The 15,558-nt window shown below is 43.2% G+C and overlaps 1 protein-coding gene across 1 annotated transcript; it reads right to left on the reverse strand.

Annotated features, from left to right (window-relative positions):
• Positions 1 to 516: 516 nt before the first annotated feature.
• Positions 517 to 10,080, reverse strand: ggctb (gamma-glutamylcyclotransferase b; the record flags this gene model as incomplete). The annotated part of the gene is made up of 5 exons (XM_080742968.1): positions 517 to 681; positions 4,598 to 4,730; positions 4,850 to 4,995; positions 5,623 to 5,817; positions 9,976 to 10,080. The coding sequence occupies 5 exons, from the start codon at positions 10,078 to 10,080 to the stop codon at positions 517 to 519; spliced, it is 744 nt and encodes a 247-aa protein (XP_080599094.1).
• Positions 10,081 to 15,558: the final 5,478 nt, after the last annotated feature.

The raw sequence follows: 15,558 nt of genomic DNA on the forward strand, positions 1-15,558 counted from the left end.
TTGTGTTGTCTGTCTGAGTGTCTGCAGCTAATCTCACGAACTGTTGGACCCGATCAGCGCCAAATGTCTCGTGCACACTGCCGGTAGCCCACAGAAGTACCTTTTCAATCCTTCTGCCCCCGCCCCCCCTACAATTGTTTTGTACTTTCTGAAATATTTAATTTCATAATGGAAGGCAAAGGGGCTCGGGAGTGAAACCTTGCCACAGATTTTGACTCATACGTCATAAATATGTCGACTGACGTCATAGATGACTGACGTCACAGGCTGCCCACACAAAGTCCGAGATACACACTGGAGCTACACCATTCCCATGTGGATCCAGAGATCTACATGATTCGTTTGTGTAATGAAGATTTTTTTTGCCCTTGCGTAACATTTTCAACAATGCTTCAAAGTGTAAAAGAATGGCATTGGAACCAGACCAGCCCTGGTCTGGGTGAACGCACTGCTATGGTGACTAATATGCCAGTGTAAAGGTTGAGGTCTTCAAACATGGAGTTGTTTGGTTGACTGTCAGGCGTCAGAGCGGCGGTGGACTCTCTCCTTGTCTTTCCTCATGGCCCGCTCCAGCTCCGTCATAACAGGCAAGGAGCCGTTGTACCAGTTGGTCTGGATGGCTCTCAGCTTGTCCTGGTAGTCCTCTGGCAGACCGTTCTGCTCAGCCCCCATCACGATCACCTGGTAACGGAGGATATGTTCAGTGTCAGGCACGTGCACACATAGACATTTGATTGATTGATTGATTGAAGACTTTATTAGAAGTTTGCATAGGAAAAGGTACAGTTTCATGACGGTACAGTTCACTGGTACAATGTCTAAAAGGAGATCCATGAAAAGACTAAGCTTATTTCCACAGGAAACCATTTAAGTATCTCATATAACATTGAATGACAGACGAATAGAACACAGTACTATGCAGTAGATATGTAAAGAAAAGAAATTATGAGAGAACAAAAAAATAGTCTAAAACAGTAAGTAAGTAAGTATATACAAAGAAGGGGCAGGGGTAGGGTTGGGCTAGGTTCGTTTTTTTACCAGTTGCGAACGGCTGCTGCCTGTAAGTGGTTTTTCAGGGCAATTTTAAAGGATGCTAGTGATCCACACTCCTTTATGACCTTCGGTAAGGCTTTCCACATTTTGGTGGTATAGCAGAAAAAAGTGTTTGACCCTTTGTTGGTTTTGACTCTGGGTTGAAAGTGATCTGTGGCGCTGCCTCTGGTGTTGTAATTATGGACATCCTTAATGTTTATAAAGTATTTTGACAGGTACTTGGGTATCATAGTGGTGTAGTGTATCTTGTACACCAGGCCCATTGCAAGTTGCTGTACTCTGTCATCTACTCTGAGCCACCCCACTCTTAACTGGTGAGTAGCGGTGAGGTGAGTCTGATAGGGAACTTAACTACTTACGTAGGACGTAAGTAGTTAAGTAAGAGATTTCGTTTTTTCGTGTTATGACCTTGTCACCCACTTTGATTGTGAAGTTATCGACTTTTTTGAGGTTATGATTTGATCCAAAGAGGATGGACTCAGTTTTTCCCAGGTGAATTGATAATTTGTTGTCATTAAGCCATGTGCAGATCTTACTTATTTCAGAGTTAAGTGTCTTTTCAACCTGCAAGTGGTCCTTGCCCGAGACTAGGAGAGCCGAGTCATCCGCGAACAGGAACAGGTTGCAGTCACAAGCAGATGCCATGTCGTTCACGTATATTAGGACAAACAGAGGTCCCAGTATGCTACCTTGAGGAACACCACAGCTTACTGGGAGGGGGGGGACAGGGTACCGTTAATCTCCACCACCTGTTCCCTCCCCACCAGGTAAGATTGCATCCAACTCACTGCTGCGCTGTCAAGACCGATGGCTTTTAGTTTCTCAATCAGAATAGAATGATTTACGGTGTCAAATGCCTTCTGGAGGTCCATCATGACCATGCCACTATATTTGCCGTCATCCGCTTCGCGTTTGATTTGGTCAGTCAAATAGAGATTGATTGATTGATTGATTGAAGAATGTATTAGAAGTTTGCAATAGAAAAAAGTACAGTTTCATGACAGTACAAATCACTGGTACAAGGTCAACTAAAAGGAGATCCTAGAAAGCCGAGGCTTATTTCCACAGGAACCACACTTTAAGTATCTCATATAACATTGAAAGACAGACGGATAGAACATAGTACTTTATCTAGGATAATATCAGTTACAAAAGCATAACATCAAATACAAAGGCAGAAAAAGAGAAAAAAAGTGGGGGGGGGAGCATGGGGGCTTAGTCTATTTACAAGTCACGGGTAGCAGCTGTCTGAAGGTGACTTTTCATACCAATTTTGAAGGAGGCTAGGGATTTGCTCTCCTTTAGGGCTTGTGGAAGGGTGTGAAAAGCATGTGTCAGTGGAATGATATTTTCTGAATCCAGATTGGAACTCGTAAATCAGATTATTCTCATCGAGATATCTTGCTATCTGTTCGTAGACTATTTTCTCCATGACTTTGGATATGGAGCTAAGAATGGAAACGGGACGGTAGTTTCCAGGGTCTAGTTTGCTACCTTTTTTATGCAGGGGGGTTACTTTTGCTAGTTTGAAGTCCTGTGGGACATGACATCAAAGGGGGCTTGAGCCCCTGCCCTTTTACTCGTCTGTAAAAAGACCATGAATGCAGTTTTTACTGTGGTGAAACGAATGCAAACACCCTCTTTCCATGCCATACCTGAAGGCAGCATTCAAGAGAAGTGCCTTGTCCAAACTCTCCCGATCTTGAATGCAGCATTTTATGTTGAAAGAAGAATTGACTGTGTAAAAATACATGCCGCAAACCACGTCTCCAGTATTCACTTGATTATGCTTAGTTTAGTGTGGTATCAAGTACTGAAAATAGCCGACCTCCAAGCTCACAAGTAAATGTAGTCTACTACTTAGTTACTTTACAGTTTACACACACGCACACACGCACGCACGCACACACACACACACACACACACACACACACACACACACACACACACACAACAGAGTGAACAATGCAACATGTTCAACAGAGTGACTCTCTGGCAGTCGCGCGATACACTACAAAGCTTAGGCCACAAAGCCACGCTCTCCTATTATTTTTCTCTCTCTCAAGGCCACGTGTTATCTGGTGCAGTCAGACACGCTAAAGAACATCCTAGCAACCATCGTTCGTTCACACATCATCACAGAACTGTGAACACTAACTAGGAGGATGAGACAGGCTGGTCACATAACACAGTTGTTATCAAAGTGGGGTCCAGGGGGAAGCTCAGGGGTCCTTGAGGGTCTCCAGCTAAATTAGTTAATATATAATTTTAACACATGAATATCCCCATGTTATACTTCTCACAACACGTCGTGATGCGACGCATTGTGAGCTCATAAATGAGCTATTCTCCTTTCTTTACAAAATCCTTTCAAATGGCAGTCCGTGCTATTACTGTATCCGTCTGGGGGGGGGGGGGGTCTTTGACATGAAAATGTTCTGAAAATCTCTGACATAATGCATCGTCGTATTTTACCACTTAAACCCCAGCACCCGCATTGTGGGGAAAGCTTTCGCGGCACTGTAAGCTTGTCGATCTGCTGTTTTCAGATAAAGCTTTCCCCACAAAACAGTTAAAGACACATAGAGCCCGGAGGGACTCCATTCAACTCTATATGGGTGGTAAGTGGTTAAGCACTGACTCTGTGGAGCTGGAACCCACCAATCCAGAAGCTTCAGGGAGTGAAGGTGGGCACGAGTAAACAGGCTCAAAAAGCCCATGACCTGGTGCCCTTGTGCCCCATTGTCTCTACGCCATACAAAAATAATCTCTGTGCGGTGGCCGGCAAGCACCAGAAACAAACACCACAGCAATTGTTCTGTTTGCCATGACAAGGAGGGTGGGGCGGTGACAGAGATTCATTCCAAAGGATTATGTCATCTAGGATTATGTCATCTGTCATCTGTCACCGACTCACTGGCGGCTTGTGATGTGGCTTTCCATCACTGTCTCAGCACCCTTAAAAACTATTTTCTATCATTTTTATTTGAGATACATAAAGGTTTCCTGTGTAAATAAGCCAAAAAGCTTACTAGAATCTCCTTTTACAGTAGTTGACCTTGTACCAGTGAACTGTACTGTCATGAAACTGTACCTTTTCCTATGCAAACTTCTAATAAAGTCTTCAATCAATCAATCAATTACACACCCCATGCAGCCTCAAATTCATGGAGATTCTTTTGTTTTTGTTGCCAATAATTTGATGACCGGCAGAGACTCAGGGAGTCCCTTACTGAGTCTCCTATTGACTGATGACTTGGTCATCAAATTATTGGCTCAGGAATGCGACAAAAACTAAACAATCTCCACGAATTCAAGGCTTCATGGGGTGTGTAATTGATAGAAAATAAGTAATTCTTTGGGTGAACTACTCCTTTAAGCCCAATTCATCATTTCTGGCCAAGAAATATTAGTTGATAGAGTAAGCTGCAAATCATGACACAGTGGAAATAAACACTATAGGTTGACACGTGAAATCAGACCGGAGAACATGCATGGCACTCTGCTCAAAGAGGCGGAACGGGAGACGAGTGAGCGGCGTTACCTTCATGTACTGTGGAGAGGGCAGGGCGTACACGCAGCTGTTCATTATGTAGGTGCGACAGCTGAGCTCAGGACCTTGCGTTTCCACAGACACCGCCACAGGGCTGTAGGCTCCCAGTCTCACGTTCTCCTGGCTGCACACATGATGTCGACACATACACACACACACAAAGACATGAAAGGGCTGTCATTCCCTGCCGAGCATGTGTTGCCTGAGCCATGCATGCATGGAAGCTGCAGGATTCTGCTGTACCTGTCCAGGGACTCCAGGTCAGACATGTTCATCCTCCACACTACCCCCCACACCTCATCCCCCGGGCTGTGCTCTATGGTCGCCACACCCCCGTGCCACCGGTCGCTGGCAAGGCCCTTGTGGTTCCCAAACACCAGTTTGTAATCCTGGGGAAGGAACGGAGGGGAAAGAGAAAGACAGAGATATAGGAAGAGACAGATAGACAAAGAGACGGGGCAGTTCTCCATTCCTAAACCTGCCATTCCTACCCACTGCCATTCCTACTGAGGTTAGGGTTAGGGTTAGGGTTTGGTTTAGGTGGTCACTGCCTCCGTAGGAATGGCAGTGCGTAGGAATGGAAATGTGTGCCCATTTTATACTTGGTTGCACACCACTGAAATCTACAAGGTCACGACAGCTTGTAACATCTGTTTTGGACACAAACTGAGAAAATCATGTCTTAACAGCGGATGGGAAACATGGGTGGGGTTGGTCATCATCTGCAACAGCTTTCTCAGTGTCCCTTGACATGATTTTCTCAGTGTGTGTCCAAAACAGATGTTCTACAAGCTCACAATTGCGATGCAATATGTCGTGACCTTGTAGATTTCAGTGGGGTGCAAATAAAAGGACAGAATAGCCACGAGAACTCCCTCTAAATCTCTCTGTTTACCTCAGTACAATGTACGTGTACGTGTACATGTACGTGTACGTGTACGTGTACGTGTACGTGTGCGTGTGCGTGTGCGTGTACGTGTGTGGGCGGGCGTGCGTGGTGTGCCGCTTGATCATACCATGAGCCTGGCCACGCAGTGGACGGCGGCCGAGGGGTTCTTGAGCTGGAGTCTCTCCTTCAGCAGGTTGCTGCCGTAGGCAAAGTACAGGAAGGTGTGGGGAGCTTGAGCTTCCATGCTGTCCGCCAGTCGTGCCAGGAGCAAGGCGAGCACCGTGAAGAGGGGCGGCAGGGTGAGGAGGAAGAGGGACAGATGCTGAGGGGAAAGGAGAGAGGAGGACACACGAGGAAAAAAGGAACAGGGTCGATTAGGGAGCAGCAGAAGCACGTTGAAGCAGAGGGTGTGGACTGGAGGAGGAGGAACCCGGAGCAGAGGACAGATCCTGGGCCTTTTTAGAGTGGTGGGATGTAAATTGCGTGGCCTTCTCTTTTATACTACACTGACGCACCATTCTCATGCTAATGCACTGTGTTCTGATTGAGCCATGCCCCCTGGCCTAGGCCAACCGCACAATACACCTTCTCGCTGCCTGTATGTCTATGGGTTCAGCCAAAACCAGCAGTCATTCAGCTGGCCTACTGGAGGTCACAGATTCATTTGCATCACACCACCCTCTAGTGGCCAGTCAGAAAACGCCACTGATATTATGGTACATTAATAGGGGGAACTGTGTGTGTGTGTGTGTGTGTGTGTGTGTGTGTGTGTGTGTGTGTGTGTGTGTGTGTGTGTGTGTGTGTGTGCGTGCGTGCGTGCGTGCGTGCGTGCGTGCGTGCGTGCGTGCGTGCGTGCGTGCGTGCGTGCGTGCGTGCGTGTGTGTGTGTGTTTAATTCATGAATTAACTACATTTGTGTAAATTGATTATGTATCCCCTGAAAGCAGATCTGTAGAAGTTTTATTTATATCATCTATTTATTTTTCAAATGTTTCATGGGTTATAAACACTATAATCTATAATAACAACAAACAACGATAATAGTTATAATAATTATCTATTCGAATTTCAAATTCTTCTACAGGTGATAATATTATAAATCATAGCCTAGGCCTACATTGCACATTAGTCCTATTTAATGCTGTAAAATAGCCGATCTACAATCACAAGCTTGCATGGCAATGCATTGTGAGCTTGTAGATCTGCTATTTTCAAACATTTGAAGGCCTACTTTTACTTTTGGTACTTTAAGTAGGCCTACATTTTGATGCCAATTTAGTACTTTTACTTTATTACTTTAATAAGTAGATTTTGAATTCCAGACTTTTAGCCAGCCTACTTGTAACAGAGTATTTCTACATTGCAGTATTGATTCTTTTACATATTAAAGTAAAAGATTTGAGTACACAGTAGGCCTAGAGATGTAGTGGAGTAGAAGTAAAACTATAGAACTTTGGAAATTACAATTACAGTACAAACCTCAAAATTGTACTTACGTAAATCTACTTTACTTAGTCACTTTCACCACTGGCTGTCATTAAATCCTTTCTCTTGTTTCATCCTTCTCCATCACCCTTGCTTAAAGACCTACTGTGGTTGGTCGTTTAAGGCTTGTTTTGGTCCTTGCAAACCGCGCCCACTTTACTCCGTAGTGACCAATCACAAGCTGCCGCTCACAACGTGCCGTGCTTCTTTCTTGCATCCACCACGAGTGGAAAAATCCCAAGCAAACACCGTTCTCTGCCTGTGATGTGGATTCAGACGGATGCTTGTTTTAAATAATGTGTAGGCTATTTGTTTAGTAACAGTTCTAATATTATATAATAATGCAATAAATCGGTCATTTTGGGTAAAAGTCGTACGGTCTTGCGAGCAAAAAACACAAATACCGGAGAAAACATCTGTCATACACGTTTTGAGTGAAGAAAACTTACTTTTAATTAATAAACACCGCGATCGTTTTCTTTATGTCTTTCAAGGACCTGAGTCAGTCAACATTGGCATCGGTAAGTAGGATTGGCCTACATTTTCTTAAATTATTCTGTAGGTTAGGAAACGTGAATCCGGTAAATTATGATTTATTGCTGAGACTTCGTGTAAAACAGAAATTAGACCTTTAGCAAGTGAATAATAGATAGGCTACATGTCATCCCAGATAGACAGACACTGTTGTCTGGGATGAGACTCGTAAATTGTCTTTGATTGAAACAATGCATTGATTCCTGCCTCCAGACATCCTTTTCGGGTGTAGGCTAGAGCCTACTGTATCATTGATGAGACTGATGCTCAGAGCATGTGTAAGTAGGCCTAGGCTACACGTGAGCTGATGAGTGAGGAGAGATAATGGAAAGAAAGAAAAAAATACACACCTTTCTGTTGCCTTGGTTACCTTGGGGCTGAGTGCCATTCAAGGGATTTTGATTGATTGATTGATTGATTGATTGATTGATTGATTGATTGATTGATTGGATATGATATACTTTATTAACAGCTTGCAAACAGAAAAGCAGAGGAAAGTACGGTTCAATCAGGGTTCAATACAAGGTCTGCTATAGGATTAAACCCAAGAAAGCACTATGGCTTCACTGACATCAGGGTCCTTTGTACTCAGTTCATTGTCTCTCCTTTGCTGTATAACAAATTACAAAAAAGGGTTCTTTAGGATATAAACATATAGAAATACATAGTTTTCTTCCTAAAGAGCCACGTGACATTATGTATCTGTCAACCTTTTAAACTGTATAATTAACAAATTGAGATTACCATGGCTTCTTCAAATGTGTATTTTAATCATGCTTTCTTTTTTATTTTGTTGTTTTGTTTTTTTAGGCACTGTTGTTGGTACCCTACCCTGTACAAAACAAAAAGCTTGGAGCCCTGAATGACAGGTGACTGGTGAGTTCACCATGTTGACATTCTGTGATTTTATGTGTGTATTATTTGAGAAACTTGAATGAACAAATCTTAAATGTGAAGGACAGAATGTGAAGGCATATGAAATGTTTCCATAAGGAATAAAGCCTACAGTATAGGTTCATTAAATGAATGGCCTATTATGTTATATTGTTATAGCATAATGTCTGGAATTGTAACACATATATTATCAGATGTAATATCTAATTTGTTTTATTCCTTACACATTTAACATTAAGACTTAGCCATGTTGATCTGTCTGTCTGTCTGTCTGTCTGTCTGTCTGTCTGTCTGTCTGTCTGTCTGTCTGTCTGTCTGTCTGTCTGTCTGTCTGTCTAACCATTCATTGCTCCTCATCCCTTCATTGTTTCACAGTTACACAGGTGTGTTCAGGATGCACAGGAATCTTTTTTTTTTTCATTACACCTCTGTTTACGGTATGCATCATGGAAATTAATTTAATTGGAAGGCTGACACACGTGTGCACCGCTTTTGGCACATTCCAAGATATGAGCTTAATATTGATGACATCAGGGATCTCCATATATGGGCATAAAAGGGACAAGGACTGACACAGAGATCTCCATATATGGCCATTAATTTATTAGTGAATACATTTTCCCCATTGACTTGAATGGGTAGAATTCAAATGGTAAGACGGAATTCATTTGCAAGTGTGACTCGCGTCACGGCAACCACACTTGCAATTTCCATTTGCATCTTTCTACTGTAGTTACTTAAGCGCTCAAGTACTGCAGCGTTCCATGTATGTATGTCTATGTGTCTGTAGCCTGATTGTAGCCCGTAGCCCAATCAGGGACCAGAATTTCTGGCAACGTCATCATTAACAGCCAATGAGGGACCAGCATTCCTGGTGATGCCAGTGGTGAGCGGACCTCATGGCGTGCTCTGCTGGCGCACAAGTAGGCCATACATGGCCTACTTCTGCCTAAGGCTCAAGTTGGGTTAATATATGGACTTAATATTAACGTTTTCGGGGAAGGTAGGGTGTAAATCAGAGTAAAGCAGGCTCTTGGGCTAGTTAGGGCCTGGGATTGATGACATCAGAAATCTCCATATATGGGCATAAAAGGGCTTTTGTTTTTGGGAATGACCATATATGGACTTTTTATTTTATTTGATCCTTTATTAATAATAATATGTATCCATATATACATACAATATATTTTATGCCCATACATGAAGATCCCTATCTGAACCAGCCACACAGATATGGGCCATGCCTTTGCCATCTCTCCAGTGATATATATCAATGACATCAGGGATCTTCATCATAAAAGAGATACCCATAAATGGACTTTTACATAGGTGATGTCACCTGTGATGTCACAGTGACAAGGGAACTAACACATAGACTATATAAAAATGTGTGCTGGCTGACTGACTGACTGACTGACTGACTGACACACACAGTATGGATATCCAGGGTTTGATCTTTGATGAGGTGATGTCACGTGATGTCACGTGACATACTGACACAGACGGAGACAAGCTGCAACATTTCTCATGGTATACTGCGACCTTCGGTCGCAATAACCTGTTTGTACCTCAGGCTCAAGCTCCTGCAGAAGAGGAGTGTAAGAGCAGGAAAGCAGGCGCCCATATATGGATCTCTCCCGGGGCGGGTCAGGGTCGGCGGGCTGGACTGCCATCGTCCAATCACATCCTCCAGATCACAAAGGGGTAAAAGAACGATTCCGGCCAATTGAAATGTTGGATGGATGGTATGTGTGGTCTGCCTGCTGATAGGGTAGCCAAGTCTTGATGCCCCTGCAGGGTCACGCAAGTATTTCTTCCCATTCAAAATCTCCCACGTTCTTTTAACTCTCAAATACCTGGAACGTGCCCGAGTCGCGTTAGATTTTAACCACTTTAACCATTATCGTATGCTTTAACTTTAGAAAAATAGCAGATATACAAGCTCACAGCGCGGCACCGAGTGCCGCACTGCGAGCTTGTAGATCTGCTATTTTTGAAAAATCGTGAAAATGTGTGCAAGTCTTTGAATATCTTTGACCCGATCTTTGACACGACTTCTAAATCCTTCCTCTAAATCAGTGGTTCTCAAACCTTTTCACATCAAGGACCCCCAAAATTACAGGTATTTGGCCACGGACCCCCATCTCAAAATATGTTGTTCCAGGGACCCCCCAGAAGCAAATATTTGAGTTACAAATGTTCGCTTTTAAATAGATATATTCAAAGATTTGCAAAGAAAAATCTTTATTTTTCAAAAATAGCAGATCTACAAGCTCGCAGCGCGGCACTCTGTGCCGCGCTGTGAGCTTGTATATCTGCTATTTTTCAATGGTTAAAGCAGTCAATAATCCTAGGCCTAAATGGTACTTAAATCACATCATATAAGAACTGTAATTAAAAAAGAAAGAATGAAATTAGTCCAACGATTCTGTCAGAGGGGCGTCTCTGTGTTGTTCATGAATTTGGGTGTAGCGTTAAAAACTACATTCAGAATTCACACGATTCACTGTCCCCGCTGAAGCATGTCACTATCAAAAACATTCCTAGTTAATTTGATGAAAAACGTAGAACTGACAACGCAAAAGAAAAACAATGCAACACCATGTGATGCTGATTATGTGCCGGGTTGTGGCTGCATGGGAAATACATTTTGCGGCCCTTCATTTTCTTACACTTTGTCTAAAATTAGTTCCTTTTCATCATCAGTTGATGCTTCATAACCACCAAGTCAAATTGCCTCTCTTTTTTTGTTTAATTTAGTTTTGTTTGTTTAAATTTGGAGCATAGCTCTTATAACGTGATTTGAGTGGGAACAACATTTCCATGGCCCTGGGTGCGTGTTTTCTTTTTCCTTTTTTACATGAGACTCGTACTTTGTAGAAATGAACAGGTGTACACTGCTTGACCAAGTGCGCATTATGCATGGCAGAAAGATTTAACTAGAATTAACCTCTTATTTTGTTTCTTAAATATTAAAAAAGTTAAATTTAAGCAGCTACTACATACTTTAATGTTTAATACAGTGTTTTCAAGTGTTGCATTGCGGCATGAACAATGCATTAATTAAAAGGTTCAAATAGCTTGATTGATGATGATACTAGTAGTACGGTATATATACCGGTAGATCTTACCCAAGATATTTTAGATTAAACTAGATCATGTGCACTTACTTTTTTTAATTCAACAAAACACCTGATTTTCACCATGACACCTGTGACCTGTACTACCTATAATCGCCTGTAGATGGCAACGCTATGCAGCATTGGGCACCACTTCAACAGTTTGAAGGATGATATACAATAAATGCCCTTGTAAGAAGGTAATAAGGAAAGGGTCTGTGCGTGTGCGAAAAGCCCCTGGCTACACCAAGGAGGGAGTATATGTGCGGGAGAGCAGGGAGTTTGTGTACAAAACACATACGCGTGCGCACAAAATAGAACCGATCCTATTTTTACAGCATGCATATCCGGGGCTCGCGCTATCCGTGAGCCTGGTGTAGCCGATATAATTGATATATATATTGGATCTTTCCAAAACGCGCATATGCGTGCACGTCCCACGTACGCATTAACGCGCGTGAAAAGGCTTGGTGTAGCCCGGCCGTCACTGTTCATTAACACACAGGGTAGGGCATAAATCGTTTACATTGCAGTTAATTGCAACATTGCTTTGTTGGTATGCAGTACTGTAAAGTATGTAGGATCTTACAGCATTCATACTGTAAAGTAACTTACCACTAAAGCACATTCAAATTGCAGATTAAGTTATTATAACCATTCCCCTGAATGACCGTGGTGTTACAGCACTGAAAATAACCAAGAAACTAGACTAAATTGTATCAGAAGCTGATTTTCAGACATAAAACTAAAAACTACGCTTGTCTTATGGTTGCCATCTTTTCTGGGCAGTTTTCACCTAACCAATACAACCCCTCCTGGGTTTCCCACACATCTCGAGCCAAGAACCAAGAACCTTTGTTCAGAGCCCAGAGCTATTCAGGGACCCACACAGTGGATCCAGCTGTTTCTTTAAGCCCATTTCAGAGCAGTAAAAACCCAGTATATCTTGTTTACTGAATAACAAGTGAAGGCTAGTTTGGATCACTCACACACATTTCCTGGGTTGCCCATTCACAGTTTGCAGCCGTTCATTACAACTGAACTATGTTGTTCTGTCTCTTAATGCAGTGATTCTTAAACATTTTAATGTCAAGGCTACATATTAAGCTGCACAGACCACCCATTTTAGAAGATTTGGTGCCAGGGACCCCCATAAGAGATGATCTTACTTGTTAGAATAGATTAAGTACAGAATTCTACAACTGTCTACTTTAGTTGAGGAGAGAGCACATTCTCTCATTAGATCGATTACCTTCTAGCTCGTGAAACTATAGTGAAATGTACAGTATGTTGCTTTCAACGAAGTGTGCCTATTTTGTCCATGTCATCATAGGCAAACATTTTTTTGTGACCATTTTTTTCCTTCTTCTTTAAAATAGAGTAGGAGACATTACATTGCCTTGCATTTCATTACATTTGACATACAGTATGTATGTTTACCGGTGGTTGCCTACTTACAAGGACAAATTCTTCCTCCGGTCAGAGGCCCTATGGTTGTGCTCAATCAACCTAGGCCACTTCTTAACCCCCTCCTCATATCCCCATATTTGCACAGACTTTTATAGGGAGAGAGAAACAACGTTACTTGCATGCACTGTATATACACCATCATAACTCTTCTGGGTCAAAATTATAAAATGAAAACAGAAAACAAAAAGAACCAATTTGATTTGAGCAATTTTTTGTACTGGTTAAACTGTGCCTCATTTTGTCTGGGATTCCCTGGAGCACCTCCAAGGATCATTTTGGGGTCCATGAACCCCACTTTAAGAACCGCTTAATGGAATCCACTTACGTAAAAGTGAGAGAGAGAGAGAGAGAGAGAGAGAGAGCGAGGGACAAGCCCGCCACGTCAACAAGGATCAGGCCTTAGGGGGGCTGTTTTTTTATGTAATGGTGTCTTTACGTGACATTGGGTACAACAGTCGTTAATTGTTCTTTGTTGACAGGGGCAGGCAGGGGGGCGCTCAGTCTCTGTTCAGCACAGCACTTCTGGCAGCAGGATGTCAGAACCTATTACGATCTATATACTGGCAAACTGGGCTGCAGACTAGCGCTTTCCGGATCGTTCTGGTCTGGGCCCAGTTCCAACGGCCCCTTTGGCTGTGAGGAGGAGCTGGAGGGCCACTGTGGCGCAGAGAGAGACCAGTTCTGGTTTATAAACATGGGGACACGGGACAGACAGGAGGCCAACCCTGTGAGAGTGAGGTCTCACTGAATTCCACATCTGTCGACAAAACAAGAGCCGTCACCCCCACCCCCTTACCATAGACTATTAGTCCACCTAGTCTGATAAAGTGGTTCTCCATTTTCATGTCAAGGTGCCTCGACTTAGACACCTGTCTGAAAATGATGTTGTGCCCCCCCCAAATATGTTGGTAAAACTGTGTTGTTAAATCTTTCAAAAGTAATGTATAAAATAGGCCTGAAGTGTTAAAGGACTATATTGATCTTGTTGCAGTATTAACTCATTCTGTTGGGAACCCCCCTCTGGTCTATACAAAGGCTTTCTCTTTTAATGCCGCCACACATTGTGTTTTTCAATGCTCAACCAGAACCCTTATGGAATTCCAAATAAGCAGGTGTTAGGAGTTTGGAGGGAATGGGTACAGAAAGTTAAGTCTGGGTGTCCAGTCTGTGGGGTTCGAGGGAAAACAACACTTCCCAGTTGTACAGCTGCGTTCCCCGCTGTGGGAGCGCCTCTCTTCCCCCCGACGCCATCACTGATCACTGGTGCTGAGTGTTTACAGAGTAGCATCTCCCAAAAACATGGGCCCTGAGGCAAGGCTCCATCAGACTCCATGTGGGACTCTTTCAGGCCAAAGGCCTAGGTTTAGCCCCCAAATGAATCCCCACAGCGTGTTAATTTACCCTTGCGGTACTGGTTCTCAACAACTGGTCCGGGATCCAAATGGACCTTTATAGGTCTGTAACTCTGGGAGTTACGAAAGGAATTCGTACACTCTATACCATGTTAAAAAGTCATTGACTCTAATCACTAATTGATTAAATGCTAGTTATACCCTGCTAGTTCTACCCTGCTCGTATCCACAACTTTCCAACATCCCATCGTGCATTGCGCAGAAGGCGAGCGGCATTTCCGGCGTCGCAGCCGAGTGTGATCTACAAGCTCACAACGGTTGCATCTGCGACGCGACGTGAGCTTGTATGTCTGCTGTTAACCGGAAGTGTCCCGCAGATAATGCTACAGTAAAGTCTTGCGGAAATAGGTGGATAGCCCGTAGTCCCTGCCAGACGGTCCCCTCAATATTGAGACGAATTCAACCATGCATAAGTGGGACACACAGCAAGTGTCCGCACGTGTGTCATTGCGCAACTTATACCTCCATATGCGAGTCAAGTGAACAGAGCCTGATTTTGGGAGGGTTGAATTTCATTAGCATTAGCAGCAACGTTGCCTACTAATTGTGTTCTTGTCAACACTTTGTCTTACACCGTCATTCACACTGATGTTTACAATATGTTCTTGACTATTCCTTCCTCATGCACGGTGCATTGTCACTGAGACAGGCAGCGTTCAAAATGTGTCCCTTATTTATTTTTTTACTTCACAATGAAGTCTAAATTAAATATGCTAAAACTGTCATACAATTTGACATAGCCTACTTGTGGGAGTTCCAGGGGTCTGATTGATAGACCAAATGGACTAGTATGTCTCTGTAACATAGCGAGTATGAAAATGGAACCAAATGGACCTTTACAGATCCTTTTGGTTCCATGTGTACACTCTCAGAGTTATGGGGAACTATGCCCTAATGCATACCAAACTGGGGGTCCTTGAAATTAACCACTTGAACCCCAGCATCCATTCGATGTAGATCGGCAATGATGAGAGTGTAGATGGAAACAGTCCAGTTCTCTAAAGACTACAGGGGCTGAAGTGGTTAAAAGGTTTGAGAATCACTGTACTACACCACTGTAGGAACTGTATCAATCAATACCAATGTGTCCAATAACCTGTCAGAACATTTTGCAGCCCACACATTTTGGGCCCCCACTCCTATAACTGGG

The sequence above is a fragment of the Nannobrachium achirus genome (assembly GCF_963921795.1).
Source record: "Nannobrachium achirus genome assembly, chromosome: 2".
NCBI classification, from domain to species: domain Eukaryota; kingdom Metazoa; phylum Chordata; class Actinopteri; order Myctophiformes; family Myctophidae; genus Nannobrachium; species Nannobrachium achirus.